This window comes from Chionomys nivalis, chromosome 4 (genome assembly GCF_950005125.1).
Source record: "Chionomys nivalis chromosome 4, mChiNiv1.1, whole genome shotgun sequence".
Classification (NCBI taxonomy): Eukaryota; Metazoa; Chordata; class Mammalia; order Rodentia; family Cricetidae; genus Chionomys; species Chionomys nivalis.
The window spans coordinates 103,523,502-103,537,724 of record NC_080089.1 but is presented as its reverse complement, the minus strand read 5'-3'; the positions used below and the strand labels follow the sequence as shown (position 1 = coordinate 103,537,724).

The following is a 14,223-nucleotide window of genomic DNA, read 5'->3' as shown; positions in this document are numbered from 1 at the left end:
TCTTTTCTTGATTGAAGCTATTCAAAGGAAAAAATTCAATAAGTCGAGTATGTTAAAAAAAAAAAAAAAGAGTGGATGCAGATGGACTGGCATGCAGTGGTAGTGAGAGTTGCTGGTTGACAGCTCCCAGCAGCCCTAGTCAAGGATCAGATGGTGTAGCAAGTGTCAGTCAAATCATGTTAAATATTTACCTCTCAAGTTCAGGCCTCAGATCTCTATGGATCTGGGTCCATGCCCAGGGAAACTATTGAGAGCAACCTCACAGGGGTGCAATAGGCAGGCTTGTAGATGACAGTGAAGAAGGACGGAGGGCTTTCCTCCCCGATGATGCAGTTCTCTGGAGAGAGGCTGCTAGTATCTAGGGGTTTACTTCTTTGTTTCCTAGATTGAATTACCATGATCTGTCTCTAGCAGACAATGTCTAGTTGAGCCTAGGAGAACTTGCTTTGGATAACAACCACACCTTTATTGTTAACAGAAAATGGAGGCCAGCTACTATGACAATATTATAGAGCAGCAACGCCTAGAGCCTGAGTTCTTCCGGGTTGGCTTTTATGGCAGGAAGTTTCCTTTCTTTCTTCGGGTAAGTCCATTCAAGTGGTCACAATAATTTTAAGTGTGTGTGATGGGGGTAGTGCTGATGGTGGGTAGGTAGTGTATCCTTTGTTGGTATATACACATGTTCACACATGCATACTAAGGTGAGAGGTAGATGTCAGGTGTCTTTCCTCTATCACCTTCCACTTTATTGTTTTATATGTATTATTATTATTATTATTTTAGTTTTTCAAGACAGGATTTCTCTGTAGTTTTGGAGCCTGTCCTGAAGGAAGCTCTTGTAGACCAGGCTGGCCTCAAACTCACAGCCTGTCTCTGCTTCCGGAGTACTGGGGTTAATATATGTATTATTTTTAAGAAAGAGAGAGGGGGAGGGAGAGAAAGAGAGAGTATATATATATAAGAGTGCACGTGCCTGCAGAGCCTAGAAGAGGTCATTATATCCCTGTGTGACTGGAGTTACAGAGAGTTGTGAACCTTCTGATGTGTGTGCTAGAAAATTAACTCAGATCCTCTGCAAAAGCAGTAGGTGCTCTTAACTGCTAAGATATTTCTCTACCTTCTTCACCTTACTTTCGAAAGCCTGAAGCTCATTAATCCCATTAGGCTGTGTGGCCAGTGAGCTTCATGAATCTATCAACCTTCACATTACTGGTGCTAAGGTTAGATGTGCATACCTCCATGACCAGCTTTTTACATAGATTCTGGGGATCCAAGCTTAGGTCCTCATTCTTGCACTACAGGTACCAACTAAACTATCTCCATAGCCCACAAGAACATTTATATTATACATGTAATTCACTTAACACCTGTATATTCGCCTTTCAATTTCCTGTATTTTACTGACTACTTCTTTCCAAAGAACTGATCAGTTAATCAAAAATATTTGCCTTATTTAACAGTATGGTCACCTTCAATTCTATCTTAATCCTCAGTATTATTCTATGTTTACTAGGAACGTGTCAGGAAGTGACTAGTGCCTAAAAACTCCTATATAGGTACTTTCCAACTTCTGCCTCTAGTGCCTGGAACCTTCACTGTAACTCATCTTAGCCAATAGCATTAGTGTAGCCCTGATCTTAACAGTAGGCAAATCTCTTGGGTGTTTGTCTAAAATGGTGTGTTTTTTTTCCTTTGAATGCACTGTAATCCATATAGGCAGGATGAAGAATTGTCGTTGACAGACACTTAGTTCTCAGGTCCCTGTGAGAGTTCTAAGATCTAAATTTAGCTACAAAAGACTAAGAAACCATTTCCATGACACAAGATAACAACAGCAACTTCTCTCTTTCAATGGGAGAAAAATGTCCAAATTAATGATCTAGAATGTACACTCACAGTGCAGAAGGATAACTTGTGCATACATCTGGTGATAGTAGGTAAGCCATTGTGAAGTAAAAGGCAGAATTTCATCTTTATTTACAGTTCACTGAAGTATATGATGTTATGCATATAAATAAGAAACTCATTCAAGGTCAGGCTTCATATGCTATGTATAGTTTGGAACTACTGTTCAAATATAGTTTAATTTTTTTAATGCTACAGTAACAAACCACATTATAAGAGAATTGTTAAGGCAGGAATCATAACGCACAACTGTAAACCCAGCATTTTGAAAATGGAGGCATGAAGATCGTAAGTTTCAGGCCAGCCTGCACTACACAGACCTCATCTCCAAAAAAAAAAAAAAAGAAAGAAAAAAGAAAAAAAATGTTGTGTTAAAGGAATAATAGGAAAAACTTATGTTAAATATCATATATAATACAGCAGGCAACTTAATATCTCAGCTGTAATATTTAAGTTTAAGGTGTTAGTAGTACTATCCTGAATTTGGAAAGTACAGCATTCAGAAGTAGTTTCTGACACACTTTGATCCTCTTTTTGTTTGGTTTTGATTTTTGAGATAGGGTCTCACATATCCAACCTGGCTTTGAACTAGTTATGTAGCTGAGACTGCCTTTGAACTCCTCCTGGTCATCCTGCTTCTACCTCCTGAGTGCTGAGAACCTGACATTGCGCAATGCAAACCAAACCCAAGACTTTGTTCATGTGAGGCAAGTGCTCTATTAACTGAGCTGTATCCCCAGATCTTGAACTTATTCTACTCAAAAAATATTTCTCAATTAAGCTTGATAACATCTTGTTTATAAACTTATTTTTATGGCTTTAAAGAGCCTCAGTCTTGTCTAAGCCTCCATATATATTTTTTTATTTTTATTTTTATTCTTTTTTATTAAAATTTCCACCTGCTCCCCGTTTCCCATTTCCCTCCCCTCCTCCCAAATATTGCCCCCTCCCCCCACTCCCCTCCCCCTATCCTCACTCCTCTTCTCCTCCCCCCACACCATTCCCCCTCCCTCTCGATACTGAAGAGCAGTCCAAATTCCCTGCCCTGCGGGAAGACGAAGGTCTTCTATCTATGTCCAGGAAGGTGAGCATCTAAACAAGCTAAGCTCCCACAAAGCCAGTTCATGTATTAGGATCGAAACCTAGTGCCATTGTCCTTGGCTTCTCATCAGCCTTCATTGTCCGCCATGCTCAGAGAGTCCAGTTTCAACCCATGCTTATTCAGTCCCAGACCAGCTGGCCTTGGTGGGCTCCCAATAAATCAGTTCCACTGTCGCAGTGGATGGGTGCATCCCTCGTGGTCCTGATTTCCTTGCTCATGTTCTCCTTCCTTCTGCTCCTCATTTGGACCTTAAGAGCTCAGACCGTTGCTCCAAATTGAGTCTCTGTCTCTACCTCGATCCCTCGCCAGATGAAGGTTCTAAGGTGATATGTAAGATATTCATCAGTATAGGATAGGGTCATTTCAGGTTCCATCTCCTCAGTTGCCCAAGGTACCAGCTGGGGACATCTCCCTGGACACCTGCGAACCCCTCTAGAGTCAAGTCTCTTGCCAACCCTAAGATGTCTCCCTTAGGATATATACTTCGCTGCTCCCGTATCCACCCTTCCTATATCCCAACCATCCAAATCCCCCAAGCTCCTCCCATCCTCCCCTTCTCACATTTCTCATCCCATTTCCCCTTTGCCCCATGCACCTCACCCGCAAGTTACCAGTTTTTGCCCTGCAATCTTGTCTACTTCCCCTCTCCAGGCGGATGACTATACGATTTTCTTTGGGTTCACTTTCTTATTTAGCTTCTCTAGGATCACAAATTATATGCTCAATGTCCTTTATTTATGGCTAGAAGCCGATTATGAGTGAGTACATCCCATGTTCCTCTTTTTGGGTCTGGGATACCTCACTCAGGATAGTGTTTTCTATTTCCATCCATTTGCACGCAAAATTCGAGAAGTCATTGTTTTTTACCGCTAAGTAGTACTCTAATATGTATATATTCCACACTTTCTTCATCCATTCCTCCATTGAAGGGCATCTAGGTTGTTTCCAGGTTCTGGCTATTACAAACAATGCTGCTATGAACATAGTTGAACAGATACTTTTGTCATATGATAGGGCATGTCTTGGGTATATTCCCAAGAGTGGTATTACTGGATCTTGGGGTAGGTTGATCCCAAATTTCCTGAGAAATCGCCACACTGATTTCCAAAGTGGTTGCACAAGTTTGCATTCCCACCAGCAATGAATGAGTGTGCCCCTTTCTCTACAACTTCTCCAGCAAAGGCTATCATTGGTGTTTTTGATTTTAGCCATTCTGACAGGTGTAAGATGGTATCTCAAATTTGTTTTAATTTGCATTTCCCTTATCGCCAAGGAGGTTGAGCATGACCTTAAGTGTCTTTTGGCCATTTGAATTTCTTTTGTTGAGAATTCTCTGTTCAGTTCAGTGCCCCATTTTTTTATTGGGTTAATTAGCATTTTAAAGTCTAGTTTCTTGAGTTCTTTATATATTTTGGATTTCAGACCTTTGTCTGTTGCAGGGTTGGTGAAGATCTTCTCCCAGTCAGTGGGTTGCCTTTTTGTCTTAGTGACAGTGTCCTTTGCTTTACAGAAGCTACTCAGTTTCAGGAGGTCCCATTTATTCAATGTTGTCCTTAATGTCTGTGTTGCTGGGGATAAACGTAGGAAGTGATCTCCTGTACCCATATGTTGTAGAGTACTTCCCACTTTTTCTTCTATCAGGTTCAGTGTGTTCAGACTAATATTGAGGTCTTTAATCCATTTGGACTTGAGTTTTGTGCATGGCGATAGATATGGATCTATTTTCATTCTTCTACAGGTTGCCAACCAGTTCTGCCAGCACCATTTGTTGAAGATGCTCTCTTTTTTCCATTGAATACTTTTAGCTCCTTTATCAAAAATCAGGTGTTCATATGTTTGTGGGTTAAAATCAGGGTCTTCTACTCGGTTCCATTGATCGACTTCTCTGTTTTTATGCCAATACCAAGCTGTTTTCAATACTGAAGCTCTGTAATAGAGTTTGAAGTCAGGAATGGTAATGCCTCCAGATGATCCTTTATTATATAAGATTGTTTTGGCTATCCTGGGTTTTTTGTTTCTCCATATAAAGTTGATTATTGTCCTCTCAAGATCTGTGAAGAATTTTGATGGGATTTTAATGGGGATTGCATTGAATCTATAAATTGCCTTTGGTAGAATTGCCATTTTTACTATGTTGATCCTCCCAATCCAAGAGCAAGGGAGATCCTTCCATTTTCTGGTATCCTCCTCAATTTCTTTCTTCAAAGACTTAAAGTTCTTGTCAAATAGATCCTTCACTTCCTTGGTTAGAGTTACCCCAAGGTATTTTATGCTATTTGTGGCTATCGTGAAGGGTGATGCTTCTCTGATTTCCCTCTCTGTTTCCTTATCCTTTGTGTATAGGAGGGCAACTGATTTTTTGGAATTGATCTTGTATCCTGCAACGCTACTAAAGGTGTTTATCAGCTGGAGGAGTTCTTTGCTGGAGTTTTTGGGGTCGCTTATGTACACTATCATATCAGCTGCAAATAATGAAAGTTTAACTTCTTCCTTTCCAATTTGAATCCCTTTGATCCCTTTATGTTGTCTTATTGCTATTGCTAGAATTTCAAGCACTATATTAAAGAGGTATGGAGAGAGTGGACAACCTTGTCGTGTTCCTGATTTTAGTGGAATAGCTTTGAGTTTCTCTCCATTTAATTTGATGTTAGCTGTCGGCTTGCTATAAATAGCTTTTATTATACTTAGGTACGACCCTTGTATCCCTAATCTCTCTAAGACCTTTATCATAAAGGGATGTTGAATTTTGTCAAATGCTTTTTCAGCATCTAATGAAATGATCATATGGTTTTTTTCTTTCAGTTTATTTATATGATGGATTACATTGATAGATTTTCGTATGTTGAACCAGCCCTGCATCTCTGGGATGAAGCCTACTTGATCATAATGGATAATTTTTCTAATGTGTTCTTGGATTCGGTTTGCCAGTATTTTATTGAGTATTTTTGCGTCGATGTTCATGAGTGAGATTGGCCTGTAGTTCTCTTTCTTGGTTGTGTCTTTGTGTGGTTTTGGTATCAGAGTAACTGCAGCTTCATAAAAGGAATTTGGCAATGACTTCTCTGTTTCTATATTGTGAAATGCATTAAGGAGTATAGGTATTAGGTCTTCTTGGAAGTTCTGGTAGAATTCTGCATTGAAGCCGTCTGGACCTGGGCTTTTTTTGGTGGGGAGGTTTTTTATAACATCTTCTAATTCTTCGCGACTAACAGGTCTATTTAGATTGTTCACCTGGTCCTGGTTTAACTTTGGTATATGGTACTTATCTAAAAAAGTGTCCATTTCTTTTACATTTTCCAATTTTGTGGCATACAGGTTTTTGTAGTAAGATCTAATGATTCTCTGAATTTCCTCTGTGTCTGTGGTTATGTCTCCCTTTTCGTTTCTGATTTTGTTAATTTGCATATTCTCTCTCCGCCATTTGATTAGTTTGGATAGGGGTTTATCAATCTTATTGATTTTCTCCAAGAACCAGCTTTTTGTTTCATTGATTCTTTGGATTGTTTTCTGTGTTTCTATTTTGTTGATTTCAGCCCTCAATTTGATTATTTCCAGTCTTCTACTTCTCCTAGGTGAGTCTGCTTCTTTTTTTTCTAAAGCTTTCAGGTGGGCTATTAAGTCTCCAATGTGTTCTTTCTCCGTTTTCTTTAAGTGGGCACTTAATGCTATGAACTTTCCTCTTAGCACTGCTTTCATAGTGTCCCATAGGTTTGAGTATGTTGAGTCTTCATTTTCATTGAATTCAAGAAAGACTTTAATTTCTTTCTTTATTTCTTCCTTGATCCAGTTGTGGTTCAGTAGTTGACTGTCCAGTTTCCATGAGTTCGTAGGCTTTCTGGGGATAGCATTGTTGTTGAATTCTAACTTTAATCCATGGTGATCTGATAAGACACAGGTGGTTACCGATATTTTTTTGTAACTGTGTAAGTTTGCTTTGTTACCGAGTATGTGGTCTATTTTCGAGAAGGTTCCATGAGCTGCAGAGAAGGTATATTCTTTCCTATTTGAGTGGAATGTTCTATAGATGTCTGTTAAGTCCATTTGATTCATTACCTCCCTTAATCCTCTTATTTCTCTGTTAGGTTTCTGTCTGATTGACCTGTCCATTGGTGAGAGAGGAGTATTGAAATCTCCTACTATTAGTGTGTGTGGTTTGATGACTGCCTTGAGTTTTAGTAACGTTTCTTTTACATAAGTGGGTGCTTTTATATTAGGGGCATATATATTCAGGATTGAGACTTCATCCTGATGAATTGTTCCTGTTATGAGTAAAAAATGTCCCTCTCCATCTCTTTTGATTGATTTTAGTTTGAAGTCAACTTTCTTAGAAATTATTATGGCCACACCTGCTTGTTTCATAGGTCCATTTGCTTGATAAACCTTTTCCCAGCCCTTTACTCTGAGTAGATGTCTGTCTTTGTGGTTGAGGTGTGTTTCTTGTAAGCAGCAGAATGTTGGATCCTGTTTTCGTATCCAATCTCTTAGCCTGTGCCTCTTTATAGGTGAGTTGAGTCCATTGATATTAAGTGATATTAATGACCAGTGGTTGTTAACTCTGGTCATTTTTCCTTTCTTTCTTTCTTTCTTTCTTTCTTTCTTTCTTTCTTTCTTTCTTTCTGTAGTAGAGTTTGTGTGTTTTCCTTCTTCAAGTTGTACTGGTGAAGGGTCATTAGATGTCTGAGTTATTGAGGGCATTGTTGGACTCCTTGGTTTGTGATTTTCCTTCTATTACTTTCTGTAAGGCTGGATTTGTAGCTACATATTGTTTAAATTTGTTTTTATCCTGGAAAATTTTGTTTTCTCCATTTATAGTGAACGAAAGCTTGACTGGGTATAGTAGTCTGGGCTTGCATCCATGGTCTCTTAGTTTCTGCAGTACATCTATCCAGGACCTTCTGGCTTTCATGGTTTCCATAGAGAAATCAGGTGTAAGTCTGATAGGTTTACCTTTATAGGTAACTTGACCTTTTTCCTTTGCAGCTCTTAATATTCTTTCTTTATTCTGTATGTTTTGTGTTTTGATTATTATATGACGAGGAGATGTTTTTTTTTTTTTGATCCAGTCGATTTGGTGTTCTGTATGCTTCTTGGACCTTCAAAGGAATATCTTTCTTAAGGTTGGGAAAGTTTTCTTCTATAATTTTATTAAATATATTTTCTGGACCATTGAGCTGTACTTCTTCTCCTTCTTCTATCCCTATTATTCTTAGGTTTGGTCTTTTTATTATATCCCCAGATTTCCTGAATGTTTTGTGATGAGAATTTGTTGGTTATGCTGTTTTCTTTTATCAGAGTTTTTATTTTCTCTATGGTATCTTCAGTGTCTGAGATTCTTTCTTCTATCTCTTGTAATCTGTTGGTAGTACTTGTCTCTGTAGTTCCTGTTCATTTATCCAAATTTTCCATCTCCATCCTTCCCTCGGTTTGTGTTTTCTTTATTACTTCTACTTCATTCTTCAAGTCTTGAAGCATTTTCCTTACCTGTTTGATTACTTTTTCTTGTTTCTCTTGGTTTTCTTGGGTATCTTTGAGAGATTTATTCATTTCCTCTACCTTTTTGTTTGTAATCTCTAATTGATTATGGCAGTTTTTCACCTCCTGTTTAAGGTCTTCTATTATTTTCATATAATTCACTTTTGAGTCGAATTCTTCTAATTCTTCTGGATTAGGGTGTACACTTCTTATTTCGGGATTCCTGGATTCTGGTGATGTCACATTGCCTTTCAATTGTTGGGGGAATTCTTGCATTGGCGCCTGCCCATCTCTTCCTTCAAATGGAGCCAGGAGAGGCCTGGTGTCTTGGACCAGTCTTTGCTGTGACTAACTCTCTGGGCGTATCTCCTCAGTGTAGGGGCAGGAACCGTTCCCTTCCAGATGAACTCCTCAACAACAAAACAGGGATGACTGCTAGTCCAATGACCCACGGAAAAAAGGGCGAATGCAGGGGTAGGGCGGCGTAGTGTAGAACACAGGTGACACTGCAGAACAAGCTGGAGGTGCCTGCGCTCCCTTTCGGGGTTTGTTGAGGCCTGCCTGCTAGGCAGGCACTCACTGCTCTGGTTGGGTAGCCTTAGTGAATGGGGGTTTGTGCTCTCTACCGGGACAGTCCGCCCCAGGATAGCACACACTCACCCATCCAGATGGAACTTCTCAGCACCTACACAGGGACTCCTGGTAGCCCCAATGAGCCAGGGACCAAGGGAAGTAGGAGGCAGGCAGAGCGGGTCCAGGAGAGCACAGCAGACCCTGCAGCCCCAGCAGCAGGGGCCCGCGTTCCCTGGCGGGGACCTTGAGGCCTGCCCTCTAGTCAGGGACTCACTGCTCTGGGTTGGTAGCCTTAGTGAAAGGGCAGGAAGCTGTTCCACAGCAAAGGACCTTGCAGACAAGGCAGGCTTGGGGGGGGGGGGGGGCACGTGTGTAGGAAAGCGCCTCCATATATTTTTAAATCACTATACCAAGTTTCTCTGTAGGCTGAAAGATAATTGGAATAGTTCAGAATAGCTAGTATGTTTTGAGAATCTTTCACAGTTAAAAAAATTCCTTAGTTGGTCTATTGAGGCACAGTAAGTGGAGCATCCAATCTGTGCAACCCTTCCACCACTCATATGGTCACAGCCTAGACAGTTTCCTTTTGTATCTTAAACTCTGCTTTATAGAGAATACCAATGAAATATGAGACTAATCCATAATGTATAAATCTTGTTCCTGGTCCTGACAGCCATCTGTGATACTCAACATTGTTCCTGTCGCTTCCTTCTGAATGTTATTGGTTTAGGGTTAGCAAGCTGAGAAATATGGCAGGTAGTCCTGCATCTACCATAACTTAAGTCTGCTCATCTGTTCCAGAAACAATGGTTTCATAGCTTTTAGCATGAGAGTTAGAGTTTGAAATTCAACAAATCCTAGAAGCTTCCTAAGAGAAAACACAACTCCTGTGTACATGGCCATTTCATTGTTTGGATCATAAGCAAGGCAGGAAACATCCCAGCAAAGGCTTCTGCTTCTGGTTTTTCATGATGCAGGAGATGAAGTAAAAGTAGGAAAAATGTGTTCAATAACATCTAATGGGTGTAAAGGATTCTTAAAGGGACAAATATTTGAAGGTGTCCAGGTAGGATTATACCAGTCCCACAGACTAAATACAGTGTATCAGGAACTGCAGCAAACTAATAGTGGATCAAGCACAATTGGTAAGCATGTCTAAGAGAACCAAACCACCACCTGCAACATTTTCTACAGTCCATATATAGCTGCTTACTAATGTGAGCCTGGAAAAATGCCAACAGAGTTAACCACAGCATTGGTCTCTTCTGATTTCCCATAAGCAGTGTTAGCACCCAAACAGATTCAAACAGAAAGGGACTGTAATCAGTTCTGCTCAAGAAGGATACAAATTTTGAAATCAACCCTTCCTAGATTATGTTGCCATGGGGACTTTTCCCTAGAAAGCAATTTCCTAGCACCTTCAGTATCTTAGAGCAGACTTTCCAAATTGTTGCTGTTTATATCTTTGATAGTGTCATCAGCAGAGCAATTCACAGAGTCCAGACTGCTGTAGTTTTCCTTCAGGGGAAAAAAATGCCAACATCAGGAAACAAGCTTATAGTCTCCTTTACAGCACCTGGTTTTCTTCCCTAGCTTTCTCTTCTCCATAGTAACTTCTGTCCAGTTCCATTCCATTCCGTACTGTCATTTTCTGGGGAATCCGCATTCACTTTGGTAATTCTGGGAATGAGGGACAAAGTGAGGAATGCGTAAGGGGTTGAACCTTCCATGGGAAGTGGTGTAGAAGTCAGGCTGTGGCCAAAGTGGGTATGTGACTATTTATTTATTCAAGTGCAAACCATATGATCCAGTAGTTATCCTGTCTCTAGGCTGTGTTTCTCAAATGACTTAAGTAAAGCTGTCCCTTTGAATGAGCACTGGCGCTGTAATGCACTAAAACTGCTCTGATTGCCCCCAGTTCCAGTATCTTAGTAAATTTCTATATCCACACACTTCAGCCAACAGATGGGAAAGATCACTAAACTCCTTTAAAATATTTAAGATCTCCTTGGGAAAATTGCTTTAACCAGTGAGCACTAACAAGTTTAATATAATTAAACAAGAGAGTCTGCTGGTTCCCTAAGAGTTGGAGACAGGAAGCGACCCATCATACTAACAGATTCCAGGACATCTATACTTCAGATGTAAAACAGGTCAGCTTTCACTTTTTCTAGGAAGTACTCATTCTTAGATAAAAGTAAATATATGTACATATGTACATATATGTGTATATATATATATATACATACACATACACACAACCCTAACCCAACCCCTAAACCCTAAGCACTAGACACTAACCCTAAACCACAACCTGAACCATAAACCATAACCCCTAAACCCTGACCATGACCCTAATCCCTGATTATAACGCTAACCCTAAAAACTTATCCATAACCCTAAACCCTGACCCAAACCCCTAAACCCTAGCATGAACGATAAACCATAACCCTAAACCCTAAGTAGAACCCTAACCCCTAACCAGAAGTTACCCGAACCAAAAACTCAAATCCTAACCTGAACAGTAACTGTAACCCCAACCACTAATCCTAACCAGAATCTAAACACACAACCCGAACCCCAACTACTAATCCTAACCTTAATGCAAACCCTAACCCGAATACCTAATGATAACCCCTAACCACAACACCCAACAAACCTAAACCCTAACCACCTAACCCTAACCCCTAACCCTAACCCCAATCCCTAACCCTAAACCCTAACCCTAACCCCTAACCCTAACCCTAAACCCTAACCCCTAACCCTAAACCCTTAACCCTAACCCTAACCCAAACTCTTTCTGCTTAATATGAAGGTTCCAAGTCTGTTCCAAAGAGAAATTTTTTGAGGACTGACTAGGCTTCCTTAACATATAATGACCATTCAGGGCAGGCATTTCAGAAGATCCTCTAATCTGGTGTGGTGATTTATGCTTACTTGGAACCTCAGGCAGGCAAATTGTAAGTGCAAGGCCAACCTGAGCTACATAGTAAGTTCTAGAGCAGTCTAGGCTCTTCGACAGGGAGACCCTGTCAAAATAAGTAACAGGGTAAGCCAAATGTAATGGTGCACTCTTGTAATCCTAGCACTTGGGAGGTGGAGGCAGGAGAATCAAAAGTTCAAGGTCATCCTTAGGTACATAGTGACTGTGAGGCCCATGTGAGCTACTTGAGACTCTGTCTCCAAAAACAGAAAAAAATAATAGTTGAACTACAGGTCAATAAAAGAGGTGAAAGGAGCCAGGCAGTGGTGGTGCACATCTTTAGTCCCAGCACTCGGGAAGCAGAGGCAGGCAATAAACCATATCTGTTGTCTCATGTTTCTGTCTCCCAAGCAAGAATACCCTATCAGGTTTAGGCTCATTTTCACCTCCTCATGTACATGTCACAGAACATACAACGTCTCAGATTCATTCGGACTCTTCACTGTGGTTGCAAAGGTCTGCAGTAATGGGAGAAAAACAAAGAATGTTAGGAAGTAACACTTGTCAGCCCATCCCTCCTGCTTATAGAGAGTAGTACCTGTTAGCTGGTTGAAGCATACAGAGTTCCCTGGCTTAACCTCATATCTTCCCTTCCTTAAGCTGCTCAGTTCTGTGACAAGTGGAAGTAGATGACACACTGCAAAGTAGTGGCAGCTAGATCTTTTTGTTGGGATGCTTGCATTTGTGTACAAGTGACAGAAACCAACAGCCAGCCTCAAGGTCAGCACTTGTGTACCTTCCTCTTCCTGGTCCTTCCCCTAAGGTTTAGCTACTCCTCACCACCCCTTCAGCTCACTTAGCTTGGTTTCTCTGGGTTGTTTGCCTCCCCCACCTCACAATTATGATTATCTACTAATCTTCAAGGAGAAAGGAAAACATCCAGCCCTCCTTTCTTAGGAGAATTCCTGTTTCTCTTCACTTGATTTATGAACAGGTGCTTGTGGGGATTATATGTATGACAAAGCCAGTGCTTTAAAGATGTAGTTAGCCCTCTATGTCCATGGGTTCCACTTCTGCAGATTCCACCAACCAAGGACAGAACATACTTGGGGGGGGGTCACCTGTACCAAATGTATACAAACTTGTTTTCCATGTTGTCATTCCCTAAATAATACAGTAAAACAACAGTTTTATAGGACTTACATCCTGAGGCCGGGTGTTGGTAGTACACGCCTTTAATCCCAGCACTTGGGAGGCAGAGGCAGGCAGATCTCTGTGAGTTCGAGGCCAGCATGGTCTACAAGAGCTAGTTCCAGGACGGGCCCCAAAGCTACAGAGAATCCCTGTCTCAAAAAAAAAAAAAAAAAAAAAAAAACAAACTTACATCCTGGTATTTTAAGTACCCTAAAGATGATGTGAAGTATACAGGAAAATATGTTCTGCTTATATATGAAGTTATACCTTTATATAAAGACTTGAGCTCTGCAGTCTTTGGAGTCTTTACTGGTAATAGTTTTCCATTCTGATTCACCCACATATGTAACTCAGTCTTACTCGAGATAAGAATAAGATAGGTTGAGGTCCTCCAAAGCCTTACCTGTGATCAGCTCTGCCCCACAAAGTGAATAGCTATCCTTAGGATGCTATGCCGCTTCTTCTGTCTCTCTTTTCTTCTTTACCTCCCCTTAAATCTCCCCCCTTTTCACAAAGACATGTCAAAAAGGGATCCTGATGTCAGATGTGACTTGCTGAAATGGCCTGGTGAGCCAGCTAGGTGGGCAGTGTGACTCGTAGGTTTTTAAATTTTTATTTGTGTGAGTGTCTGCATCTGTGTAAGTGTGTTGGTATGCGTGCACACACATAGAGGCCAAAAAGGTATGTCAGGTGTCCTCCTTAATCCCTCTTTCCCTATTCCTTTGAGGTAGGATCTCTCCTGAACCTGGGTCTTACATGTTTTCCACTAGGTTGGAAGACAACAAACCCCAGTAGTTACCCTGTCTCTGCTTACCTCAGAGCTGCGGTTACAGCTATGTTTGGGACCCAAATGTTACATTAGTGCTAGAATGAAGGGGCATGGTCGATTGGTATTTAGAATTAACCAGACCAGTTTAATATAATAGATTCAGCTTTTAATAAACAGAAGAAAGGAAACTTACAAACCCTAGGTTCCACCTGTCCAGGAGCGCAGGGAACAAAAGAGAAAGAGGCAAGCGCACCTGGATGTTTTATCTGTTTTTCTGTGGCCCCA

The 14,223-nt window shown here is 40.7% G+C and overlaps 1 protein-coding gene across 5 annotated transcripts in view; it reads left to right on the top strand.

Annotated features, from left to right (window-relative positions):
- The window catches only part of Dock3 (dedicator of cytokinesis 3), a 401,182-nt gene that overhangs the window by 356,830 nt on the left and 30,129 nt on the right, over positions 1-14,223 (top strand). For all 5 annotated transcript variants that reach the window (XM_057766540.1, XM_057766539.1, XM_057766538.1 and 2 more), the window contains exon 40: positions 479-583. In XM_057766540.1, coding sequence (XP_057622523.1) covers positions 479-583 — 105 coding nt within the window. The remainder of the gene's footprint in view (positions 1-478; positions 584-14,223) is intronic.